Below are 12,024 nucleotides of genomic sequence, written 5' to 3'. Positions count from 1 at the left end.
ATCATACGGAAACGCTACCAAAAAAGTATCAATGGCAAAGTATTTTTGACATGTACAATTTATCATGGTATTCTTTTAAGTACTTAGAAGTACTATGTATATACTATGGCAAAAAAATCTGGAATTTACTCAATACCATGATATTACCATCATCGCTGTACCATGGTACCACCAGAGTACTTTCTGTAAGGATTGTACAAAACATTTTGTTCTAATACAAAACAAACAATTTCCTTTTCTTTCTTTCTTTTTTTGCCCAATTTTAGTTTTGGGCTTGCATTTTTGCTTTTGTTTTTTAAATGGTTTGGCATGTATAACAAAAAGCTCTTAGGAAATAGTTTCGAGTAGACTTCTGGATTGTCAGTTCATTTATTTACTACAGTAAGTGTTCCTCTAGCGCCTCCTTGGGGTGATGGAGTGAAACTGCAGAAGTGTATAATGAATGTAAATAAAATACATGCAACATTGCCTGTCAGCAGGAAAAAAACACATTTACTGCATACAGTGTTATAAGAGACATAAAAGACAAAGTAGCACAGGTCTATCTTACATAACTTTTATTTCCAACGAGATCTTTTATGGTATTTAGATATTAACCCAAAGACTGTAGTCTAAGTTTTATTTAGCTCTTAAAATGTGCTCAACACTTTTACACTTTCCATTTGATAGCGTGAATAAAACCAGCCCTATGATCTACAGACAGTGAAAACAAGGCACAGACATCGCGGAAAAAAAGAAGGGATGGTACAGCGACAGGAGGGAGAAATGTGTGGTCGGATATAAATATTTTACACGTTAGTCGATTTTGGACAGTGTCACAGTCAAGCTAGTAGAGAGTGTTCAGATATATCAGTGGCTGAGGGAATGTCACGTCGAGGTTTAGAGCGAGCGAGCTATTTCATATGGTCCGTCATCATGCAACAATATACAGTTTGAGCCTGGGATGAAGATTCGGTGCTAAAGGTTTACAAAAGAGATGTCTCATTTTCTTTCTGTGCTCACATTAACTTTACAAAAGAAGCATTTTGCCATCGAGTTGAATAAAACTAGCACATCCATTATAGAAGTCCTCACCCACCCCACTGGTAATCTGTCAAAAAACAAAAGCTCAATAGAAACAAATATCAGAATATAATCCTGATTCTCCACTTGTTTTGTTTTTTTTTGGCAGAAAATAACTGCAAAATTAAATATTTACACATTGAGAACCAATTTAAAATTCAAGATTCTGGAAAGAAGGATGGTGTTCTGGAATTCTGTGAAGTTTCTCTTTTCCTGGTTCACAAGTCTTTCAGGTTATCAAAAAAAAAAGAAGAAAAAAAAGAAAAACACAATTCTTATAGGTAGCTGAAGGCAGTCTAGCATGTGGTGTACGACCCGTTGACCAGCTCCATCAAACCGGTTACACTCCTGAGGAATAATCACAACAAAATCAACAAGGTTAATAACAGTTTCTCATATTAACTGTGTGACTTGAATCATTTCAAACCTGACATGTTAAATGCTTTGAAAAGTGCCATCTTTAAAATAAATTAAATTTAGTTCGATATTTTATAATCTAATGCTACAACACTGAGGAATACACTATCGTTCAAAACGTTTGGGCTCGGTATGAAAGAAATTATTTTATTCAGCAAGGATGCATTAAATTGATCAAAAGGGACAGTAAAGACGTTTATAATGTTTCAAAAGATTTTGAAAAGATTTTTTTTTTATATAAATAAATAATATAAATAAATATATATATATATATATATATATATATATATATATATATATATATATATATATATATATATATATATATATATATATATATATATATATATATATATATATATATATTTTGAGGGCATCATGCACTTTGCATCTGAAGGGAGGCTTTGAAAACCCCGAATTCTAATACTACTATCACAAATATTGTGTTTTTTACTGTATTTTTGATCAAATAAATGTAGCCTTGGTCGAGCCTTCTTTCAAAAACATTTTTTAAATATCTTACCAAACCCCAGCTTTTGAACTTTTCAAGGTACAAATACATTTTGAGGCAATTATAAGATGCTTTTTGAGCAACTATATCTGAACACAGGTCTGTTTTATATGCATGTGTGTGTGTGTGTGTGTGTGTGTGTGTGTGTGAGTTGGTAATCATCACGTTGTGGGGACAAAATGTCCCCACAAGGATGGCAATATCCTAAATCCTTGTTCGTGTGGGGACATTTTTTGGTCCCCATGAGGAAAACGGCTTATAAATCAAAAAAGTGATGTTTTTTCGAAAATGCAGAAAGTTTTCTGTGATGGGTAGGTTTAGGGGTAGGGTTAGTGTAAGGCAGGTGTCACCAACCCTGCTCCTGGAGGGCTACAGTCCTGCAGATTTCAGCTCCAACCCCAATCAAACACACCTGGACCAGCTAATCGAGCTGTTCAGGGTTGCTTGATAATTACAGGCAGGTGTGTTGGAACAGGGTTGGACCTAAAGTCTGCAGGACAGTAGCCCTCCAGGAGCAGGGTTGGTGACACCTGGTGTAAGGGAATAGAATATACAGTTTGTACAGTATAAAAATCATTATGTCTATGGAAAGTCCCCATAAAAAATGAAAACACTACGTGTGTGTGTGTGTGTGTGTGTGTGTGTGTGTGTGTGTGTGTGTGTGTGTGTGTGTGTGTGTGTGTGTGTGTGTGCGCGCGCATTAACCTCGTCGTTCTCTTGGCCACCTTCATTAAAAGAGGCCGCAGTCCTTCAGGTTGTTTTTGATGATGACATCAGTGACAGCGTCAAACACAAACTGCACGTTCTTAGTGTCAGTAGCACAGGTAAAGTGGGTGTAAATTTCCTTTGTGTCCTTTTTCTTGTTGAGGTCCTCAAACTTGGTCTGGATGTAACTGGCAGCCTCATCATATTTATTGGCTCCTGTATGAAAACCGATACAGAAAATATTGTCAGCAGATTTGCACTTGTACGTCCTACAACATTTACTTAAAAATAACCACATGTTCCACATGGCAAATGAAACCAAACTGAAGTCAAATAAATGTTCTGGTTTCGTTCAAGCCTCATCGTGGGATAATGTTGATTAACACAGAAAGTAATTTTGACTTATTTCAGTTTAAAAGAAAAGAAAAGTCAAAGACCTGAGTACTCAGGAAAGCAGATGGTGAGAGGACTGCGCGTGATCTTCTCCTCAAACAAATCCTTCTTGTTGAGGAAGAGGATGATGGAGGTCTCGGTGAACCACTTGTTGTTGCAGATGGAGTCGAACAGTTTCATGCTTTCATGCATGCGGTTCTGAAAAAGAGGAGTGCGATCCTTGAGAAGGCAGTAATTCAACAGCAGAGGGCGCTGGCGGCTCACTTTGCCCCACGTCTTCTGTATACTAGTGTGACTAGGATCTTAAAGGAGAACTCCGGTCAATTTTAACATTGAGCTCATTTTTTTGTAAATTTGGAGTGCTTTCAGTACAGAGAACAACGACAAAAATCGGTGTTGCCTACACCGTGTTATTCTCTTTTTAAAATTTGCACCCTGTTGACTTCAATGGGGCAAGTACTAAACCTGCTTTTAGCCTCTTAACATCCTTGATGTGTCATTACAAGTGCACAGCTAATGTGAGTGATTCCTTCAGAGTGAACGCGGTGAATCTGACTGCATTAGATGTGAAAGATATGAATAAAAATGATGTTATTTCAGCCAGCGCTCATACCTGTGTTTACATCCTGTTTTCGGTCGAAGTCCATAGTAGTCGATTGTCGAGTTCACGCGCGTGATCATAGGTAACTAAACCTATGCGCGTGAACTCGACAATCGACTACTATGGACTTTGACCGAAAACAGGATGTAAACACAGGTATGTGCACTGGCTGAAATAACATCATTTTTATTCATATCTTTCACATCTAATGCAGTCAGATTCACCGTGTTCACTCTGAAGGAATCACTCACATTTTCAGTCAACAGGGTGCAAATTTTAAAAAGAGGATAACACGGTGTAGGCAACACCGATTTTTGTCGTTGTTCTCTGTATTGACAGCACTCCAAATTTACAAAAAAATGAGCTCAATGTTAAAATTGACCGGAGTTCTCCTTTAAGGGGGGGTCAGTTATAAATTAGTTTAGAATTACACAAAAGACATCAGCCTTACTAAGAACTACTTAGAACATTAGTAACAATTTATCAAATAAAAAAAAATATTAATTACATAAATTGTGACGTAACAAATGAAGATCATTTGTTAGAAATACTTTGCGGTTTCTGTGATTTTGGCCAAATGTCCTGTGCAATTTTAATTTAGTATAAAATGGTCGACGTGCTCTAAAAGTGCAGCTTTCGACAATTTTTTGATTTGTCAAAACATATATTGCATATATATTTATTAAAATGCTTGGACAGGTTTGCAAAACTAATCACATAATGACAGATTCACAATTCAGGTTTATTCCATGACTTTCCCAGTGGGTCAGACTACTTTTTGAAGAGACCGCACCGATCTGAGTCCGCCTCTGAAACTCACCATCTCCTCATCCTCTGCGAGCACTAGGTCATAAGCGCTCAGAGCCACACAGAAGATTATGGCTGTTACTCCCTCAAAGCAATGGATCCATTTCTTCCTCTCCGACCTCTGACCTCCCACATCAAACATCCTGAAGAGAGAGGAGAATTAGAGCGGGAGAACTGAGAAACGGGTGAAGGTGTCACTAGGCCCTTCCACGAGCATTAAGATTTCACGAGGGTCTCGGAAGAACAAATACAAGAGGACGATAATGAGAAAACACTTTCTACCAGAAACCTTTTCACTTTCTTTCCATATATAGCTTAGTCACCATGAAATCAAAATATTGGAATATTGCAGATTGTTTTATAAATGATTTATCCATGCACATCATTATTTTTTCATGTGCCTCAAACTTTAATCAACATATTTCCCCTCCCTCTTGCAGCCAGTGTTAGATAAGCTACTAATTATATAATCAACAGTGTAATTAGATTACTGTACAACATTTTTTGCATTACTAATTACTTTATAAATCCCATATCAACCTCTACCAGTTAAACACTACACGGATAGACACAAAACATGCTATTTTAATTATTTGAAAGAATTAAAAGTGCAAAGATATACTTGAACTGACCAAATCATTCAAAGGGAGATGGTTAGATGAAAAACATACATTTGAACATTAGACGTTAAATTTTGATGTTAAATCCTCTATTGTTTTATGTAGAGTTGTTCTAGTCTTTACAGTAATTAATCCAATTACATTAAATTACAGAAAAATAAAGAGTAATCCCTTACTTTACTTTTTCAAGGGAAAAGTAATTCAATTACAGTAATTAATTAGTTCATAACGCATTACACTGCTTGCAGGACATCTCTTCTCTGATGATGTGTTTACTGACATGAAGGCGGGGCAACCTGTCACTCACATGAGATCCACCAATAGCAAACCACAACCATCCAATCAATTCCTCATGGACAAAATCAAGCCCCGCCTTTCATTTTTTTCCTCCTTTAACTCAGATATACATCACAATAGGGTAGAAAAGACTTCCATTTCATGCCGACTTTACCCAGTTCTATAATTAACTCCTCTACACATCCAGAACTCTTATTTTCCCATGTAATATTGATTTTGTTTTTAGAAATAAATACCCTTTCAAGCTATTTCAGCACAAACACACACACACATACATATCTCAAGCTTCATGCTGAACTATCTCAGCTAAGGTAAGTTATTTATAGCTCATTGATTTGTGTACATGATGCTTATAGACACACACAGCACTGAATGTTTCTCACTTGAAGTGCAGATCTTTAAAAGTGAAATGTGTCTCCACGATCCCAGTGGTCTTCACTCTGGTCCTCAAGACGTCCTGCTGCGTGGGAACGTAGTCTGCCCGTCCTATCCTATCCATATCGTTCAGATAACTACACACAAACACACACACACACACGTATGTAATTAGGTCATTCAGATCACAGCTCATATGACTAACTGTCATTAAACAATCATTAATATATTCAGAGCATTTGAAAGGCTTTGAAAGGCTGTGAGCTGCGGAGTGCGCATGAGGGCAGAGTGTTTGTATTCGGCGGGTCTGCGCTCGCTTTTGAGATTCGACACCTGCATTAGTGCCTGATAAGGTGTGTTTACAATGGGCTGTTTGACATTGAACACTAGGGTATTGCTCACTACAGGGCTTCACAACATTTTAATTCAGCAAAACCCCTCTGGAATCTGCATTATTTACTTGACACAGTGCTTGAGAATGCTTACATTTCAATAAATATAACACTATCCCCCGGTTTCACAGACAAGGCTTAAGATAGTCCCAGACTAAAATGCGTGTTTGAGCAGGTTTAACTGAAAGCAACTTGTACTGACATCTTAAAATATAACAGTGACATTGTTTTATCTCAAGATGGACACCAGAAATGAACTAAGGCTTAATCTAAGCCCTCTCTGTGAAACCAGGCCAATATTTAGAGTAAAATGTTATATATTGTATTATGTTATATGTAAAATGTTGCTATAATATGATATTATTTTAGTTTTATTATTATTATTATTGCCATTTAGGTTTAATTTATTTCAGTTTGAGTTTATTTAGTTTATAGTTTATTTCCAGTTAATTAACTTATTTCAGTTTATTGCCAAGGCAACATTTCTAATTTTCATTTAGTTTAAGTTGCTCAACTAACATTTGTGTTTTATATTTAGTTTTAATTAACAGTAATAACACTGAATACAATATAATTATAATATATTTTAATTGAATTAGTGGTCAAATCTCTTAATCGCATCTAACATAAAGGTTTGTTTATATAATGTATGTGTTTACTATTACATACATACAAACAAACTTTTATGTTCAGTCTGATTAAATCACAAGTAATAGTATATACTGTATGCATGGTAGTCAGTTTACAGTATATACAGTAGTAAAGTATTTTTATTTATAAAATTAGTATGCATTGATGAACTTCAAAAAGTAGTATACTACACTGCTGACCTCATGCATGTTTAATTGTTTTAATTTTGTGTAAAAAAAAAGCTCTTTTGGCAATCTGACTAAATAAATGAAGGAGCTTAAAGATCACGGTTGATATTGCTTCGGATTGATTCAACACACAGGTCAAGCACATTGCATTGTGGGATACAGTATTCAGCACAGTGTACTCTGGTTGCACACTGCACACTTTAGCTAATGTAGTAGGTCATCTGCATATTTCATGCATACAGTAAACCGGCCTACTGTGTACAGTACACACACCGATCAGAGTGAAGTTTGATCCGAGTCCAGTCTTCAGAGGTTTCCGCAACACAACAGCTGCGTGTGTGTGAAGTAGACTTTGACTGGAAGCCATAAATAGTCGTATTAGCTCAGTGAGCCGTCGCTGTCGGACGGACCACAGGCCTGTGCGCTTCGCTAACTGACAGCATTTCTATGGCAACCCCGACTGACACTGACCTTTCATACATAATGATTCAGGCTGAAAAATTAGGTCATACTTTCGCAACATAATTGGCAAAATATACAATTTCACTTTCATAATTATAGTCCTAATAATTTCATCTATGACATTTTTTTGACACTTTAGACAGTTGAAATTCAACCTTTATCTCCTTTTATGGAGATGTTTCTGCTAACAACAACAGATGGACTTGGCATTGAGTTTCCTGCTTGAACCTGGCTCCCATCATGCATCAGTGTGTGTGTGCTAAAAAAACATTAAAGTCACGTTCTGTTTCGGGAGAGATGTAATTTTACTATTCTGCTGCCACACTTTGCACAATTCTGTAACTCAAGTGTTTATTTATGCAGCTCTGAAGTACATGGATGAAATATAATTAAACAACAAGTCACTTGAGCCTGTGCGCTACAGCGCTTTTACAGAGGTTAATATGTGTTGGGGCGCAACAGGAAATGGGAGGATTTAACGGTAGCCAAATGACTAACACAGCCTCAGGTGGCTTACTGCATTCATAAACCATATACAATATGATAAGACACCAATGAGTGCTTTGACATGCACAACCCATTGTGTCTAAACTGAATACACACAACCATTCAAAAATGTATTCAATAATTCATTCAATAATCTCAGGAATAAATCACATTATATTATATTAAATTACAAAATATACAATTTCACTTTCATAATAATAGTCCTAATAATTTCATCTATGATATTTTTGTGACATTTTAGACAGTTGAAATTAAACCTTTTTCTCCTTTTATGGCCGAATATTAAAATGCCTGTCAAGAACTAGCCATAATTCACCCCAAAATCCAAAGTAGAAACAAAAATGAAGCCTAGTAAAAGTCTATCCATCCATCCATCCATCCATCTAATTAGATTAATAAATTAGTGATATTAGTGATAATTATATATATAAAATCTTACTGGTCCAACCAAAATTGGAAGTAACTTTTTTTTTGTTGCTCAAAATTAATAAAATTTAAATAAAGAGTCAATATATCACTGGAAGATGTTCCAGTTCATTTGGTCATATACCTCTTCGGTTCAAGATTTAAAGTTCAACATACAGTATATTACAACGACAACATAGACAGCACATTAATTCTATTAAATAAGCAAACAAATAAATAAAATGATTATTTCTTGATGTTGGCATCTACTATAAAATGCTTTTTAAACACATCAACACCGCTCTGATCACACAATGAGTAAATATTCAAGAAGAGCATTGTTTAAAATTAAATTGTTATAGCTCAGAGTCATTTATAATCAAAATCAAAACTGAAAAACAGAACTCGTCTATTGTGAGATGAACCGAAATGTCCTAGTATCATCTTTAGCTTCTGGTTTTATGCTTTGAGAGTTTATTTCCTAGATTGCGCTGGTTTTAATGGGCGGCACTTCAGAAGGTTTCAGGAAGAAGATCATATGATGGACAGAGGAAGCAGGGCCTGAGGATCGTGACACGCTCCGTCTGCTTTCGCTACTGCAGGATGGAGTCGGAGAAGTGGGATGAAGGGAATGTGAGGACTTCAGTCTCTTTCAATACACTGAGATAAAAGCAGGTCTTAATTTTACTTCTGATCTTGGTTAAGCAATTATACTTGCGTAGTAGTGGCTATTAACCATCCAACAATTGCAGCATTCTTAAAATCTCACTTTTGAATTCTGGGCCTAAAATGTGTTTACCAGTAACCATGCATACAACCTCAACCACACATGGGTTTCATCTATAGCAGTTCATTTTAGGGGAAACACATGAAACTGCATTTTATCGAAGTTGAAACACTTGAACATGCACAGTCTAAAAGTGAACATATAAAGAAAAAATCTGATATAATTTTTTTTTTTTTTTACACATTTTTGATATTTTTAGATTTTCATACAAAATGTATATTTATATACAATTTTACCAAATGTCTTCAAATCCAAAGTTTTTTGTCAGATTTTAAGAACCAAATTCAGTCAAATGTGCATCATCGTGTGTGTGTGTGTGTGTGTGTGTGTGTGTGTGTGTGTGTGTGTGTGTGTGTGTGTGAGTGTGTGGGCGTGTGGGTGGGTGTGTGTGTGTGTGGGGGGGGTTTCGCTTAGAAATCAAGTGATACCTTTTGAACATAAAAATGCAAAAAGTTTTCTGTGATGGGTAGGTATAGGAGTATGGGGATAAAATATGCAGTTTGTACACTATAAAGATCATTATGGAATCATTCTATGGAAAGTCCCCATAAAACATGGAAACCCACTGCGTGTGTGTGTGTGTGTGTGTGTGTGTGTGTGTGTGTGTGTGTGTGTGTGTGTGGTCAATGAAGGTCCGAATGTGTCAACATCATGACCTCATTAAAGGCAGGAGATGTTTCTGCTAACAACAACAGATGGACTTGGCATTGAGTTTCCTGCTTGAACCTGGCTCCCATCATGCATCAGTGTGTGTGTGTGTGTGTGTGTGTGTGTGTGTGTGTGTGTGTGTGTGTGTGTGTGTGTGTGTGTGTGTGTGTGTGTGTGTGTGTGTGTGTGTGTTTGTGTGTGTGTGTGTGTGTGTGTGTGTGTGTGCGCTAAAAAAACATTAAAGTCACGTTCTGTTTCGGGAGAGATGTAATTTTACTATTCTGCTGCCACACTTTGCACAATTCTGTAACTCAAGTGTTTATTTATGCAGCTCTGAAGTACATGGATGAAATATAATTAAACAACAGGTCACTTGAGCCTGTGCGCTACAGCGCTTTTACAGAGGTTAATATGTGTTGGGGCGCAACAGGAAATGGGTTGCCAACGGTTTAACGGTTGCCAAATGACTAACACACAGCCTCAGGTGGCTTACTGCATTCATAAACCATATCCAATATGATAAGACACCAATGAGTGCTTTGACATGCACAACCCATTGTGTCTAAACTGACAATACACACAACCATTCAAAAATGTATTCAATAATTCATTCAATAATCTCAGGAATAAATCACATTATATTATATTATATTATATTATATTATATTATATTATATTATATTATATTATATTATATTATATTATATTATATTATATTATATTATATTACAATAGAAAAGTTTTATAATATTTCACAATATTGTGTTTTTTTCTGGATTTTTGATGCAACCAAAACAAATTGATGAGCAAAAATAAATTTTACTTTTAATTTTATAATGTTATCATGCCAAGCAGTGTAGCAATATATGCATATATTTGGAATTCAATTTATAATCAGTCACCAGCTGTTAACAGCTCACCCAATCAGATTTTAGGGGTGGAGCAATAAGCATTTTATAACGCTGCAATTAGGGTTCCCACACCTTTACACCAATTCATTTCCATGCCTTGATTTTGTGATATGCAATGCTGAAACTTTTAGATTAATTTGACTCATTTACAGGTGTATGAGTGTGTCAAATGTACAGTAAGTGCAGACACTCACTAAGCAGCCGAGTCGTTGAGCTGGTACTCTCTGGATCGGGTGAAGCAGCCCTGCACCCCGCTGTCGGCCCACAGTCTGCGGATCACGTTGGCCAGGTCATCGGTTAAGATTCCCTGCTCCTCCGCTGCTGCAGACAGAGCAAACAGCTGCCGTGCGTCATCCTGCACAAACACACACACACCAGACATGTGCTGAGGGAGGACGGCAAGCGAGCAATCACAACACCTAGAGCACGCTTTACTGTACAGTTACTGTCGCTCCAAACATATTACCATGGTATATTTGTAATGGCAATAGTTCAGATTAAAATAAACACAAAATTGCTCATATTTCCTGCTTTTATTGTGAATCATTCATCCGTGCACAAAATAACAACTCGCTCCGCCTGATGGATTTGACATTGTGCGCAAAACATTAAACCTGTACATCAGAAATGTGAAGTTGTGACAGTGTGCGGGACTCTCTGAATTATTCACTGAATCTCAGCATGACCTACATAGCAGTCCCAGACATTCCCACAGGTGTGCTCTTACCACTCGGCCCGTCTCTCCGTAGTCGATCTTGAGGTTGCTCATGGCTTTAATAATGGCCATTATGGACTGGATGGTGTTGCTGTACACCACGGCTCTGTACTGCTTACACTCGTCTTCTGAGTAGCCGTCTTCATGGATGATTCTAAACAGAGGGTGAAATGTGGTGAAATTACGGTTTCTACTGTATTTTTGATCAAAGATTTAAACAGTAGTGCACATGTAGTATGTGACTGAATAAAGCATAAAAACACAGGTATAAATTAACCCAACCTTTTCAAAACCAGTTAAACTGTTAGCGGTTTAATTATTATTCTGAAAAATCTATATAAATGCACAGTTACTGTTACTGTTTAGATGCCGTAGGTTCAGAGAAACCAGCCAATCGCTAAAACAATTAACATGTGAGCTGAATCCTCACACTATATTCTCATATAATAAATAGTATGCCAGATTAGGTTTAGTGCCTTTAAGATTTGAGAAAACATGCTAAAGATTGAAAACAGTATTCAGTATTTGTATTGAATATTTGTTTGTTTTAAAAATGTAAAATATACTGTGCTAAAGTAGGCAAAGTAAGGT

The 12,024-nt window shown here is 36.5% G+C and overlaps 1 protein-coding gene across 1 annotated transcript in view; it reads right to left on the bottom strand.

Moving 5' to 3' along the window:
• Positions 1-279: 279 nt before the first annotated feature.
• The window catches only part of gnai2b (guanine nucleotide binding protein (G protein), alpha inhibiting activity polypeptide 2b), a 44,312-nt gene continuing 32,567 nt past the window's right edge, over positions 280-12,024 (bottom strand). The window contains exons 3-9 of the mRNA XM_081381189.1: positions 11,446-11,587; positions 10,913-11,073; positions 5,797-5,925; positions 4,510-4,639; positions 3,133-3,286; positions 2,696-2,911; positions 280-1,410 (exon numbers count right to left, since the gene is read on the bottom strand). Coding sequence (XP_081237315.1) covers positions 2,721-2,911; positions 3,133-3,286; positions 4,510-4,639; positions 5,797-5,925; positions 10,913-11,073; positions 11,446-11,587 — 907 coding nt within the window. The 3' untranslated portion in view covers positions 280-1,410; positions 2,696-2,720. The remainder of the gene's footprint in view (positions 1,411-2,695; positions 2,912-3,132; positions 3,287-4,509; positions 4,640-5,796; positions 5,926-10,912; positions 11,074-11,445; positions 11,588-12,024) is intronic.

Source organism: Scardinius erythrophthalmus, assembly GCF_964197995.2.
Source record: "Scardinius erythrophthalmus genome assembly, chromosome: 12".
Taxonomy (NCBI): domain Eukaryota; kingdom Metazoa; phylum Chordata; class Actinopteri; order Cypriniformes; family Leuciscidae; genus Scardinius; species Scardinius erythrophthalmus.
This window is presented reverse-complemented; position numbering and strand designations above follow the sequence as displayed.